The sequence below is a fragment of the Aquarana catesbeiana genome, linkage group LG03, assembly GCF_042186555.1.
Source record: "Aquarana catesbeiana isolate 2022-GZ linkage group LG03, ASM4218655v1, whole genome shotgun sequence".
Taxonomy (NCBI): domain Eukaryota; kingdom Metazoa; phylum Chordata; class Amphibia; order Anura; family Ranidae; genus Aquarana; species Aquarana catesbeiana.
In genome coordinates, this window is record NC_133326.1 from 85,508,216 (window position 1) to 85,523,710 (window position 15,495).

General features: G+C 43.0%; 1 protein-coding gene across 2 annotated transcripts in view; it reads right to left on the reverse strand.

The window, feature by feature from the left end:
- Positions 1 to 2,028, reverse strand: part of NEDD4 (NEDD4 E3 ubiquitin protein ligase) — a 319,479-nt gene extending 317,451 nt beyond the window's left edge. The window contains exon 1 of one of the 2 annotated variants that reach the window (XM_073618773.1): positions 1,818 to 2,028. In XM_073618773.1, coding sequence (XP_073474874.1) covers positions 1,818 to 1,859 — 42 coding nt within the window. In that variant the 5' untranslated portion in view covers positions 1,860 to 2,028. The remainder of the gene's footprint in view (positions 1 to 1,817) is intronic. The other variant, XM_073618772.1, reaches the window with a different exon arrangement.
- Between the last annotated feature and the right edge of the window lie 13,467 nt (positions 2,029 to 15,495).

The window sequence follows — 15,495 nt, forward strand, 5'->3', positions numbered from 1 at the left end:
TTCACTTTCTTTTGTATTTAATTTGGTTTACTATTTGGTAATAAATAAAGCTGATCTGTATCAACATCAGTGTTCCCTGCTGACCCTCTTTTAGAGAACTCTTTCTCTTATGTTTTTGTCATATGCAGCTAAGAACAGAGAATATGTGATCACTTATAATAGATAAACAAGGTATTTAAGTTGTCTTTTTATATCTGTACAAAAACATTTTGTCTTTTGTTTCTATTTTAAAGGATAAGTTCACATTTACAAAAAAAAAAAAAAAATACACATCTTTTTGCAGGTCAAAAAAAAATGTGCATAATTTTTTTTTTTGTTAGGAATCTGTAAAGCATTGCACCCACGATCAGCAGATTGTGAGTGTAATGGCACGGCCAGCAGACTGTCTGCCTGTACCTCTCATATGGGAAGTTACTGAATGACAGGAAGCTCAACAGTGCCCTGGTAGTTCATTGAGAACTACAAGCTGACAGCCGCAAAGAATGTTGGTACTTGTAGTTTTCACATTTACAGAACACTGTAAATGAATGACGCAGCCAAGCAGGGGGTGAAAATCCCTAGCTCGCTGTCAAAACATGTTACATGTTAAACCCGGAATATGGATGCAACATGTTACAAAAGGTCAACTTTAATCACTTCAATACCGGGCACTTTCACCTCCTTCCTGCCCAGGCCAATTTTCAGCTTTCAGCGCTCTCACACTTTGAATGACAATTGCGTGGTCATGCTATACTGTACCCACATGACATTTTTATCCTTTTTTGAGACAGATAGAGCTTTTTTGGTGGTATTTAATCTCCACTGGGTTTTTTAGTTCTTTGCAAAAACAAATGAAAAAATACTTAAAATTTGAAAATAATTTTTGTTTGCAGTTTCTGAAAGAAGACCAAACTGGGTGGTCTTCTTCCGGTCAGCTAAGAGCAGGAAACCGAGTCTACAATTCGCACAAGCTCACCAAAATTGGACAATAGAAGATTGGAAAAACGTTGCCTGGTCTGATGAGTCTCGATTTCAGCTGTGACATTCAGATAGTAGGGTAAGAATCTGGTGTAAACAACACAAAAGCATGGATCCAACCTGCCTTGTATCAACGGTTCAGGCTGGTGGTGGTGTGGGGGATGTTTTCTTGGCACACTTCGGGCCTCTTAGTACCTATTGATCATTGCTTAAACACCACGGCCTTCCTGAGTATTATTGCTGACCATCCCATTATGACTACTAAGGATGAGCTCCGGCGTCTTCGCACAGCCCCAGTGCAGAGCCCGCCAGGAAGTCGGCATTGCGCTAATCACAGGCGGTGAGACCTTTTCCCGATGTGCGGCTGCAGAGATCGGGAAATGTCTCACTGCCTGTGATTTTTTTTTTTTTGTAATTCTTTTATTTCTTTCAAAGACATCACATGTTACACTGCCTGTGATTAGCGCAGCGCATTGCCGACTTCCTGGCGGTCTCGGCATGTGGGCTGTGCGAACACGCCGGAGCTCATCCTTACCGGTGAGTGTATATATGTGTATATATCAACTTCCAAAACCGTCCCGTAAACTGCGGATCACTCCCATCCTCCATGATGGAAAGGTTGGCGGTGCGACGAGCGCTTGCTATGAGTTGTACATGTCCAGCAGCCACAGGTTGCCCCATAATCCAATAATGACATCACATTCCTCATTAGTAACCATCAGATTATAATCAGAGCAGAACACAGTGACCTATGACCCCGCCCTCCTCATACAACTCAGGTCAGTGACAGGCACAGAGCGGTCACCACAGGCCAGTCACACCACTCCCCGCCCCCTCCACTCCGCTGTCCCCGCCCTCACCTCCTCCTCCGGTAGACCGAACACCTCCATAGAGGAGGCCATGCTGTGTGGGCCGAACACCGGCCCGGGAGACGTCTGACACACTCCGGAGTTTCCGCTCACAACTCGCTCCGGGCTCGTTCACGAGGCACCCCCCCTAGTCACGCGCCGTTCCCAGCGTGCGCGCGCCTCCGACAGACGTCTTGTGTCATCCCCGGGCGCAGAGCGGCGCTGTGTGTTTGTGTGTGAGGTGGGCGCTGCCTGCTCCAACCACACAGGAAATACATCTACATTACACATTCCTGACAGAGAGGGACACTAAACTGCTTTACAATCATAGCTATTCCACCATGTACTCTGTACAATACAACTAAAGGCAAAAACATACCCCCTGTCAGATTTTTGGGGGTTTTTTTGCCATCTGTGTCCCATTTGGGAGATTTCCCTTCACTTCTTGTCCCATAGACAAAACAGGAAGTGAGAGGAAATCCCTCCAAAGTGAGAGGAAATGCCTGGTTGTCACCAGACCTAGTGACCCCCCCACCAGAAGATTTCCCTTCTATTGTTGTTTGGTGACAACCCAAAATGTAGGATTTCCTTTTACTTTCACTTTCTGGCCCCATTTACACCTCAGTGTTTTGTAGCTTGAAGCTCCAAAATGCTGGAGGACGGAGAAAAAAAAAAAAAGGCAATTATTCTCTACGGAGATGGTTCACATCTGTACGCCAAACGTCTGAAGCTCGAATCGGGGCAGATTTGAGCGTTTTTGGCACATTTTTATTCCCATAGAAATAGATGGAGACGCGTCATTTGCACGTCTTTTTGCATTTTGTGGTGCGTTTTTTTTTTTGCATGATTTTCTGCTCAAATTAAAAAAATAAAATAATAATACCATGTGAATAAATAAATGTAAAAATAACTAAAAATCATCATAAATAAAAAATACATTAATAATACGTAATGATACATAACACTAACCTTAAAAAATATTCAATAAATGATTGTTAATAATAATAAACACCCAAACAAACAAAAAAAGTTAATAATTATTATTTATTTATTATGTGTTAGGGTGTTTAGCTTTTTTTTTTTTTTTTTTTTTTCAGAGTTAGGGGTTTATTATTTATTTATTAAATTGCTGTATAAATGCATGCAAGTCGTGCACTAAAACGTGCCAAAATCGTGCATAAAAACGCGCAAAAAAAGGCCAGAAAAATTTGTACGACAAGCTGTCTGCCGATTTTCGGATCGTTAGTACGGCGCTTTTGACAGCCAATTTTGCTTTTTCGTCAGACAAAAGCTGGATGTGCAGACTATTACATTTTTGTTGGATGTGAACTCAACGTCTGATTTTCGTTTCACAGACAGCAATAAAATCTGACAGGCGTTTTAATCCCTCACTCTCCATCCAACACGAACAAAAAAAAAGTTGTGCCTTCAGTTATACTTGAAGGCCCCTTTCACATGGGCTCATCCACTATGCGGAATCTGCTTGCTCAGCGTGAGATCTCTCCACTGATCCCCACTGAGCAGGTGGATGACAGGTCCGCTATGCAGAGCAGACACGGACACAGTCTCGTTCTCATCTATGGGGCAATCGGATGGAAATGTACCACCTGTCTCTTTCCATCCGATCTGATGGACAGATGGAAAATAGGACCACCATCCGTCTGTTTTTAGTGGATAGGATCGGACTGGATGGCGGCGGGTGTCAGTAGACATGTGTCCACTGATATCCGCCACTACATAGAGGACAATGCCGGGTCAGGTCCACTTGAAAAACTGACAGGTCGACCTGATTGGACAACCCGTGTGAAGGGGGCCTTACTCAAAAAAAAAATGTTTCTTCTATTGTTCTCAGCCTCCTCCAAAGCCCTTTATTTTATGCTGTGACCCAACTTTCTATTAGAGGGTGGCTACGTTGGTTCTCCATGGTAGGAAAGTAGTCACCCTCCCTTGCTCACTTCCAGGATGGACGATGGGATGTGTAGCGTGCAGGGTACATGACCGCACCTAACGTGCTCTGCTATTTCCAAACAAAAGGAGAGGCTCAGAAGCTCACATGTAGGCAGTATGTACTCCCCACTGGAGGTGGAGCTTGACCAATGCAGAAGGGGAAAGATAGTGAGGAACTTGGTTCCTCTATAACTTCCTGCGGTCCCAAGGAGACAGCTGTCCAATTGGAAGCTGGTGCCCCATGTGACTCCAGCGCCCATTCTGGGTCAGGCAGAGTCTATTCCCAACCACCCACGGTATATATAGGTCATTACTTTGACAGCTAGTTGCCATAACCCTGATATGGTTGTTTACTGTGGGCGATTCTCTACAGAATAAAAGTGGTTCCACTGGCAGATTTGCCGTGGGATTACTTTTATAGGCGGCAGGAGAGGTGCCCCCCACCACTTCCCGGTTGTTTTCGAGCTTACCAGAGCGATCCAATGTGGCTGATGGCTTAGCAGGAAGTCGAGTGAGGGCAAGATGGCCCCCACTTAGGTCTATGCCCTTGGAGGACCGGAGCGACCTCTAACGTCACTTTCGGTTCTCGGGCATTAACAAAGGATTTTTTTCCCTTTCTTTTTTTTAAAGGCAAAATGTCAAATACAATTTTTTATTTTTTTTTTTGCTTTTAGGCTTGGTTCACATGTCTCATGGCAGAAGTTCACACTGCCCTATGCGAATTGCTGGGAGTGACAATTAATGCCGCGTACACACGGTCGGACTTTTCGTCTACAAAAGTCCGACAGCCTGTCCGACAGACTTCCGACGTACCTTCGGCGGACTTGCGGCAGACTTTCTTACGAACGGACTTGCCTACACACGACCACACAAAAGTCCGACGGATTCGTACGTGATGACGTACACTGGACTAAAATAAGGAAGTTCATAGCCAGTAGCCAATAGCTGCCCTAGCATGGGTTTTTGTCCGTCGGACTAGCACACAGACGAGCGGATTTCGGGTCCGTCGTACTTACGACGTAAAGATTTGAAGCATGTTTCAAATCTAAAGTCCGTCGGATTTGAGGCTAAAAAAGTCAGTTGAAAGTCCGGAGAAGCCCACACACGATCGGATTACCAGCCAGCTTTAGTCCGTCAGCGTCCGTTGGACTTTTGTAGACGAAAAGTCCGACCGTGTGTACGCGGCATAAAAGTTAATGATTCAAACAAGGAAGACGCCGCTCCGGGCGAGCAGTCACTACAGTCCGAATGCACTGGGTGCAAGCCCGGCCCGCCACCGATCAATAGGAAGAAAAGAACAGCTGCACACCACAGGAACGTTTCAACAATTTTATTCCGAAAAATATCAATAAACAGCCAACAAAGACAGTGTCCGAACCCAGGAGGTGACGCGTGTGTTTTACACTAACTTCAGTGCTTCTTCAAAGAATGCGATATGCGTAATGACACCTCCAAATCTGTTTGCATATCGCAGTGCGATCTACAAATTCGGACAGGAATCGTATTGCATGCGATACAATTCTGCTGCGGACCAAATAAAGTGTCCTGTGCGAGTTTGGTCCGAATGCGATGCGAATTCAGCCACACTATCTGTATGGCTGAATTTGCATCGCAGGGACATAGCATGTGATTTGCACTGCAGTGCGGTGCGAATCACATGCAAACTCGCACCACGCAGCAGTGTGAACTGGCCCTTAAAGGTAAATGAGAGATTTGGGTTCTTTTTGACCCCAGATCTCTCAAAAAAGAGGACCTGTCATGCTTATTTCTATTACAAGGGATGTTTACATTCCTTGTAATAGGAATAAAAGTGATAAAAAAAAATAAAATAAAGCCAAACCAATCTATTAACCTTCTATGAGGAGGTGAGTTGCCATCTAGATAAAGGAAGGCCCGTAGACGTGGTGTATCTGGATTTTGCAAAAGCATTTGACACAGTTCCCCATAAACGTTTACTGTACAAAATAAGGTGCGTTGGCATGGACCATAGGGTGAGTACATGGATTGAAAACTGGCTACAAGGGCGTGTTCAGAGGGTGGTGATAAATGGGGAGTACTCAGAATGGTCAGGGGTGGGTAGTGGGGTTCCCCAGGGTTCTGTGCTGGGACCAATCCTATTTAATTTGTTCATAAACGACCTGGAGGATGGGGTAAACAGTTCAATCTCTGTATTTGCAGACGATACTAAGCTAAGCAGGGCAATAACTTCTCAGCAGGATGTGGAAATCTTGCAAAAAGACCTGAACAAATTAATGGGGTGGGCGACTACATGGCAAATGAGGTTCAATGTAGAAAAATGTAAAATAATGCATTTGGGTGGCAAAAATATGAATGCAATCTATACACTGGGGGGAGAACCTCTGGGGGAATCTAGGATGGAAAAGGACCTGGGGGTCCTAGTGGATGATAGGCTCAGCAATGGCATGCAATGCCAAGCTGCTGCTAATAAAGCAAACAGAATATTGGCATGCATTAAAAGGGGGATCAACTGCAGAGATAAAACGATAATTCTCCCGCTCTACAAGACTCTGGTCCGCCCGCACCTGGAGTATGCTGTCCAGTTCTGGGCACCAGTCCTCAGGAGGGACGTACTGGAAATGGAGCGAGTACAAAGAAGGGCAACAAAGCTAATAAAGGGTCTGGAGGATCTTAGTTATGAGGAAAGGTTGCGAGCACTGAACTTATTCTCTCTGGAGAAGAGACGCTTGAGAGGGGATATGATTTCAATTTACAAATACTGTACTGGTGACCCCACAATAGGGATAAAACTTTTTCGCAGAAGAGAGTTTAATAAGACTCGTGGCCACTCATTACAATTAGAAGAAAAGAGGTTTAACCTTAAACTACGTAGAGGGTTCTTTACTGTAAGAGCGGCAAGGATGTGGAATTCCCTTCCACAGGCGGTGGTCTCAGCGGGGAGCATTGATAGCTTCAAGAAACTATTAGATAATCACCTGAATGACCGCAATATACAGGGATATGTAATGTAATACTGACACATAATCACACACATAGGTTGGACTTGATGGACTTGTGTCTTTTTTCAACCTCACCTACTATGGATAGTGAAAAAACAGAATTAAAGTGCGCAGAACCAAACGTATACGTAAGTCATGCCCGCATATGTAAACAGAGTTCAAACCACACATGTGAGGTATCGCCACAACCATTAGAGCGAGAGCAATAATTCTAGCGCAAGACCTTTTCTGTAACTCTAAACAGGTAAAATGTAAACATTTTTAAAACGTGGAGATTTTTAAGTACCATAGTTTGTCGCCATTCCACGAGCATGCACAATTTTAAAGCATGACATGTTAGGTATCTATTTGCTCTGCAGAACATTATCTTTTACATTATACAAAAAAATTGGAATAACTATTGTGTTTTTTTTGTATTCATTAACAAGTGTATTTTTTCCCAAAAAAACTGGGTTTTAAAGACCGCTGCACAAATACAGTGTGACATAAAATATTGCAACCGTTGCTATTTTATTCTCTTTTATTCTCTTGGGTCTCTGCTAAAAAAAAAAAATTCTAGCAAAAAATACAAATTTAAAGGGGTTATAAACCCTCAAGGTTTTTCACCTTAATGCATTAAGATGAAAAACCTTCTGTAGTGCAGCACCCCCCCCCAGAGCTCCCCTTGTACTTACCCGAAACTGATCTTTTAATTGACGGGGTCAATGGACGCAGCAGCAGAACTTGGGAGCGCGCACCCACGAGTGCCCCCATGGAAAGCGGCTCTCCGTGGGGGCACTCGAGAAGAGGAGGAGCCAGGAGCACCACTGGGGGACCCCAGAAGAGGAGGATCAAGGCCACTCTGCAAAACCCTTGCACAGTGGAGTTAAGTATGTCATGTTTATTATTTTAAAAAAAAACGAACCTTTACAACCCCTTTAAACTTATAAATAAAGAGTTCTAGAAAAGGCCTGGTCAGCAAGTGGTTAATGCCGCATACACACGATCATATTGTTCGCCAAAAAAAAACATGGAATTTTGTCCAAAGGGCGTTGGCTCCAACTTGTCTTGCATACACACGGCGACAAAAAAGTTGTCCAACAATTACGAAGGTAGTGACGTACTACAAGCCGATAAAAAGGAGTTCAATAGTCATGCGCCACCCTTTGGGCTCCTTTTGCTAATCTCGTGTTAGTAGAAGTTTGGTGAGTGTTGATTTGCGCTTTTCAGCCTCGTGCTTGTCAGTTCGTATCTGGTTTTCAGGTTGTGCTTGTTGGTTCGTTTCTGTTTTTCAGTGCATTCTTGACAGGTCGTTTCTGGGTTTCAGTGCGTTCTTTTTAGTTTGCTTCTGATTTTCAGTGCGTGTTTGTCAGGTCGTTTCTTATTTTCAGGTCATGCTTGTCAGGTCCTTTCCGATTTTCAGTGCGTTCTGTCCGTTTGTTTCTGAACGGCCGTTTGTCTACTAGCCATGTGGCATTCTCGTTGGAGAGATCGTGCTATTGTTGGGCTTGGAGTTATTGCTTTGACCCAAGTCCAGTCCAGGAACAGGGGGAGGAGGAGTTCTTGGACCAAGAATTGGTTGCTTAATTGTGACCAATTCTGTCATATGCCTTTCTTGCAGGAGCTCCAGGAGTATAATCCTGATGATTTCAGGAATTATCTCTGGATGACGGACCCCTGCTTTCACCGTCTATTGGCTTTGCTGACCCCCTATATTAGTAAGCAGGACACATGCATGCGGCAAGCCATCACTCCCGAACAAAGGCTCGTCGCCACCTTGCGGTATTTGGTGATGGGGAGAAGTCTCCAGGACCTTAAGTTTACCACTAGGATCTCCCCCAGGCTCTGGGAATCATTATTCCAGAGACCTGTTCTGCCATAATACAAGATCTGCAGAAGGACTATATTCGGGTAAGTTTTAGCCTTTAACATCACATTCTATGTATTTAATGTTTGCTAATGTATTGTATTCATTTCTTCATTCCATAATTACCATTATTATAATATGCTGTGAATGTCCTCATGCATGCTGAAAGCTTTTAATGCTCCTTCATGCAAGTTTTGTCCTTCATGCATATTTGCCTTCACTAACCTCCCCAGCATGCTATCCTGGGCCCATACACACCTAGCCTAGTAACTTAACAATGTATTTTGTCGCTACATTTCAGTGCTTACCCTAAACACCCCCTAAAATGTATACAAATGTTATTGTTGTCCTCAAATTCAGGCAGAGTGCAAGAGGCTATTTTTTTGGGGCCCAAACTCATTTGGAACCCTCCCCTCCCCCCCAACCCCCAAATGCTAAGTCAACCGATACCAATACTCTTTCTGCTGACTTTGCCAAACCCATATACACTATACCTCTTTTGTGGTCATATTTATGGATGAATTCACCAAAGCATGTAGTGCAAGGGCCTGCCTGAATACTTTCAAATGGTACTGTTGAAAGTTTTTGTCTCCTATTATCTTGATAGGTAATTTCAGAATGTAAAAATGTGCTTCAATTTGGACAGTGTGTATCCATATTTTTGGATTATGACACTTCTTACCTGTCCAGTGGGCTGCCAATAGTGTAAGTAAGGAGGGACTGGCCAAAGTAACACACCTTATTTATGCATTCAGCTCTCATGGAAGTGGAGAGGGTTACCTGTCCAAAACATCTACCCATCACCCTCCACACCATAACATTTTTACAATGGGCCACCAGAGGGGGTGAGAGCAGTGATAAGTTGACCTTATACTTTTGTCTTTAAATGCTTATTTCAATAAATGTTATACTTATGTTGGCCAAGAATGTTTGTGTCGAATCTGCTTGCAATGTTATGTGCAAAAGTAGTCATTTTTTTTCTTCTTTGACTCCACAGTTTCCTTCAAACCCACAGGAATGGCAGACTGTGGCTTCCCAATTCCACCACCAGTGGGATTTTCCCAACTGTGGTGGTGCTATTGATGGGAAGCATGTGCAGATTGTCCCACCACCCAACTAGGGCTCTTATTATTTCAATTATAAGGGCTTTAGTAGTATAGTCATGTTAGTGGTGGTGTCGGCCAATTATGAATTTCTCTACCTTGACATTGGGAAGAACGTCCGAAACTCGAACGGAGGAGTGACAGCCCAGACAGAATTCTACTGTCGGCAACAAAATGGCACCTTGCGGTTGCCACCTCCTGGGCAGAATGTGGAGGGCCTCAACTTTGTGTTTGTTGCGGATGAGGCTTTTGCTCTGGGGGAACATCTCATGAGGCTGTTCCCCATGAGGAACCTGACCCAAAAGCAGAGGATTTTCAACTTCCGGCTGTCTCGTGCCCGAAGAGTTGTGGAGAATGCGTTTGGCATCATGGCGAGTCGGTTCCAGCTTTTTTTTACTGCGATGAACCTGGCAGAACACAAACTCAATCATGTGGTGTTGTGCTGCTGCATTCTTCACAATTATTTAAGGAGGAATGCAGGCAGCTATCTTGCCTCAGTTTCGACCGAGGTGGACTTTTCAGCTGAATCAACAGTGCTGATGGCTCTGGAAAGTGGCCGTGTTGGCTTGCCTGCCCAAACTGCCAGAGAAGTCTGCCAAAAATATCTGGAGTACTTTGTGGGTAGAGGGGCAAAATTTACAGCAAAATTTGGCTGATGTCTAATAAAAAAATGTTTTTATACTAAACTCATATTTCATTTGAATTACTGTTTGTGTTTCTTATCTGTCTCCTAGGTTTTCAAATGGCCTTTTAAATTTGGCCATTTTCTTCAATAGTGCAAACGTAACTTATTTGCTACATGAGGTGACAATCTATTCTTCAGCTAACTATTATGTACTTGTGCTGTGGGTCTGCTACACACACAATTATATTGTTATTAATGTATGTAATGCATTAATGATAAAAATATTCAGCCTTTTCAATTCCTTTAATTAATTGCTTGTAGTCCCTAAAGTTGCATGAGTCGCCCCATTTTACAGCACATTGTCACTGTAACTACACCAACTTAACAAATACACTGGTATTGAGCATTGAAATAAGAAGCCACACATTGTTTAGTATAAAACATTTTACTCCAAGCACATTCACATGTGCGTTAGAAAAGGTTTTTGAACAAACCAACATCTTGGTGTATAACATGTATGTTTGATATCATTTTGCCTTTTTTGGGACTAAACAGGCATGTTTAAAAACATAACATACACATCCCCAACTCAGGAACTTACAAAGTTCAGCTGACTAAAGTGAAGGCCACATGAGACATTAGTATCCCAAAACTGTGTTGAAGTTGCCTTCCACAGATGGGGTGATCTCATCCCTCTAAAAGCCAAAATTTGAAGGCACGTACACGTAGAGGCATACCTGTTAAATGTCCCTGATGATCCCCTGCCAAAAATGTGTGTAGGTACAAACAGGTTATTTCCTCAAGCCCCAAAACACACAGCGTGTCAACATGTGCTATCTCCCACCACGAGATATCAATGTACGCGTTTTGTGGGTGCAACCCCTTCCTCCAAAACTAAAGTAGGTGAGAGGAAGGCGTTGCACCCCCGAAACACGACCATTAATCCCCCATGATGGGAGCTAGCACATGTTGACACACTGGGGCTTATTTCAGAAAGGCCAATCCACTTTGCACTACAAGTGCACTTTCAAGTGCACTTGCATTGTACTTGTAGTACAAAGTGGTTTTGCCTTTTTGAATTAACCCCCAGTGTGTCAACATGTGCTAGCTCCCATCATGGGGGATCAATGGACGTGTTTCGGGGGTGCAACCCCTTCCTCTCACCTACTTTAGTTTGGAGGAAGGGGTTGCACCCACAAAACGCGTACATTGATATTCTTTGATGGGAGATAGCACATGTTGACACACTGTGTGTTTTGGGGCTTTAGCAAAATAGATGTAGGGAAGGACACACATTTTAGGCATGGGATCATGAGGGAAATCCAAATTTTGTGGCCCAATTTGTGTGCATCTTCAAAATTTGGCTTGCGATTCATAAAAACACATAAAGATTACAATTAAAACATTACTTAGGGCAGTGTTTCACAACTCCCCTTCTCCAGATGCATTCTAGGTCATGTTTTCTATATTTATGGGTTTTGGCACAGGTGATGTCATTTTCGAGGTTAGTAACTCACACATTCGTTTTTAGCCTGGTGGTGCACCTAGAGAAGTGGAGTGGCTAAACACTGACCTCAGACACTATAAAGCCTAGGTTCACATTGTAGCGATTTATCAAGCGATTTGATAGCTAAAATCGCATGACAAGTTGCAGCCTATTTGAGTCAATGGCACTGTTCCAATCGGTGCGACACTGATTTAGCGGCGCAACAACAATTTGCAAAAGTAGTTCCTGCAATTCTTTTTACAATTTCAGGTGTGACTTCAATAGGCATCTGGGCATGAAGCCACACAAATGTAATCCGTTTAAAACTGTACAAACACATGTACAACATAACGCCAAAAATAAAACATGTTTGTTTTTTAGATTTTCCCTAAAATATCGATGATGTTGATAAGTCTGTTTTGTACATCATGGATGTTTTCTTTCATTTTCTCCAAATCCTGATTGCAAACCATGAGCTCACTGATAAGGGTTTGTGCTTGCACTGCTGAAGTGATTTTGTTCTTCCACAATATCCACATCACCTAAAAAAAAACAAAAAAAAAACACCATGTATTAGAAATATGCAGGCATCCATCTATTACTTGAAGCTGTGGTCTCAGACACTGACCTGTGGTTGACACCATTCTGAGAACTTCACCCAGTAGTTCCTGCACATCAGCATCAACATCTTCGGGGGGGGGGGGTGAGTTGCCTTTCTGTATCTTCAGTAGGTGCTGGGTTACTGGTGTCCCCACACACCTCAGATGTCCCTCTTCTTTTCTCCCCTATGTGAATACAAAAAAGGTATACTTAGCAGACAGATATGTTAGGCTAGAAATAGTAATATGAAACTTTGCTTGGAAGTGTCTTCCAATTGTCTGTTTTGGCAGAGTTCCAAGCTGAATACAAGATTTTTTCCCTTTCCAAAGCAGAAATACTTACCTGTTTTGTGCAAGTTTCACACATGGAGATACTCCTAGTATCCAATGGAGCAGCTGCGTGGGACACCATAACGAGGGTGTTATGGTGTCCCACACTAGTGCTCCTGCATCCAGATGCGTAAACAGCTGCTGAGTGTCCTCTACTGACGACACTGAATAAAGTTGACATTTCATTATAGTTTCAAACACATCTAGACAACAATCTAATGAACGTATTTTAATCAAAATAGGCCTGAACAAATGCATTTTACCTGCATCTCCCAAAAACCAAATGATTCCTGTGTCCACGAACATAAAACTTGACATTTTAAACTGTACAACTGTAAAGAAAAGAACATGGACCAGCACGAAAGTAATAATAATAGGAACACACGACAAATAATTTTTCGCAGCACTTTCCTGATCTTTCTATACTGATCTTCCTCTCTCAATTTAAGGTCTGACCAGCGTTTTCTCAACTGATCCTTGGATTGTCGTACCCCAAAATTCCTGTGCAGACTTCTCGCAACTTTAGCTATGATCTTGGCCTTTCTGACATTTGGGGTTCTGTAAGGTCCATGATTCCCATCATAGTCTGTCCACAATAAGATGTCCACCATTTCTTCAAAAGACATATTTGAGGCCTTATATCTCCTCCTGGATCGGGACGTTTCTTGCTCCGGGCTTTCCTCATTGCTGCTCTCAGTACACACCTGTTGTCTCATCGCCATTTGCTCTCCCATTGCCCCGAAAGAGAAGAGGCGAGTAATACACTAGAAAGAAGGTTAGGGGCAGAGTTTCACGCATGCGCAGTGTATATAAAGCCATAACCCTCGGTCGATGTAATGACGGTAGGAATGATCTGGGAGTGGTGGACGTAAGATCAGAATCACTCAAAGGAACATTCAAACGAAGGTACAATTGTAACAGTAAATAAATGGAAGAAGCAGCGCTGTAAAGCAATATGTGATAAATAAATGTCACAATAGTGTTAAATAATATTAGAGTCCATATCAGATCCATTGAATCAGCAAAGTTCTATAATAATAGTCTTCAAAGGTGAAACGGATGAGGACCCCAGCTTGGGTCTCTACCAAAAGTGATTGACAAATAAACTGGATAACCTTCACCACACCACTGTGATATGAGTAAAATGCACGCTTACCAACTGGCAAGCTTAATAAAGCTTGTGACCTTAACCCGGTCGGGGCCTTTCTTGAAATGGAGACACCACTAAAACGTTCCTTAGACCGTGACTAGACCACTAATCTCCACAGAAGGGGAACCTGGATGCGTGAGGTACTGAGCTCCTAGTTAGGAGTTGTTCTAGAGATTCCACTTTAAGCCAGTTGTAGTCACAGAACGACATGGAGATCCTACAGGAATAAGGCCGCACCAATTCCCTTCTCTTCCTGTTGCTACGTCCAGTTTGTGTTTTCCCTTTTTAGTGTAGAATTCCTTCACCAACGGCTTTAGAGAATCAAAGTCACTACTGATGAAATCTGGCAAATATTCATCTTGCTGACCATTTGTGATATGATATAGATGATTTGCACCCCCATCAGCACAGGCTTTGATAATAGCTTTACTCCATAGTTGAATCAACAGAGTGTTGTTCAGGGGTTGATTAAGAATAATAAGCCCACAGTTTAAATGTTCGAAAATGCATTAAGTTAGAAAAAATGCATCCTATGAATAAGGTTCCGCCAGTATCTTGGCTAAACGTTGGAACCTCCACAATGAGTCTTTCTGGTAACACCGGTTATTGTAGATGGTCTTTTACATATGTAGCCAGCTCCCCAGGATGGTCCCACAGCAAGGAGATAAAGTTTAGATTAGTGGTCTAGTCACGGTCTAAGGAACGTTTTAGTGGTGTCTCCATTTCAAGAAAGGCCCCGACCGGGTTAAGGTCACAAGCTTTATTAAGCTTGCCAGTTGGTAAGCGTGCATTTTACTCATATCACAGTGGTGTGGTGAAGGTTATCCAGTTTATTTGTCAATCACTTTTGGTAGAGACCCAAGCTGGGGTCCTCATCCGTTTCACCTTTGAAGACTATTATTATAGAACTTTGCTGATTCAATTGATCTGATATGGACTCTAATATTATTTAACACTATTGTGACATTTATTTATCACATATTGCTTTACAGCGCTGCTTCTTCCATTTATTTATTGTACAGTGTGTGTATCTCACTTTTAAGCGGCTGCTTTTCCTCCTTTATATTGCATGTCATTTATTATTTGGTAATTGTTTAAGGGTATACAGCGCGGTGCTTTTTCTTTTTTACAATTGTAACAGTGGTTAGTGGCCTATACTGCTTATAGATTGAGGCCTATATAGGGACCAGATTATGAGAGTTTAGCCTGACATTAGGGTTTGTCTTCTGTTGTGTCTTGCAGGTAAAATGGTGGATACATTTACAGCCCCTGATTTTTTACCGGAATTTATCCAACAATACTGGGAGCTGCCATGTCTATGGCAAGTTAAAAGCAGGGATTATTCAAACAAAATCAAGAGGAAGGCAGCGATGGAGAAACTGTTGGAATTGGTGTAGCCTGTGTATCCCACAGCAGACATCAATTATTTGAAGGCCAAAATTGGTAGCCTGTGGAGTACATATAATAGGGAGCGCAAAAAGATCATGGATTCCCAGAGATCCGGAGCAACAGCAGATGACATATATGTCCCCAGGCTGTGGTACCAACAGCCTGCGTTTTTTGTCTGACCAAACCGAACCACGCCCATCACTCTCAACACTTCCTTCCACGTCGGCTGTGGCTTCT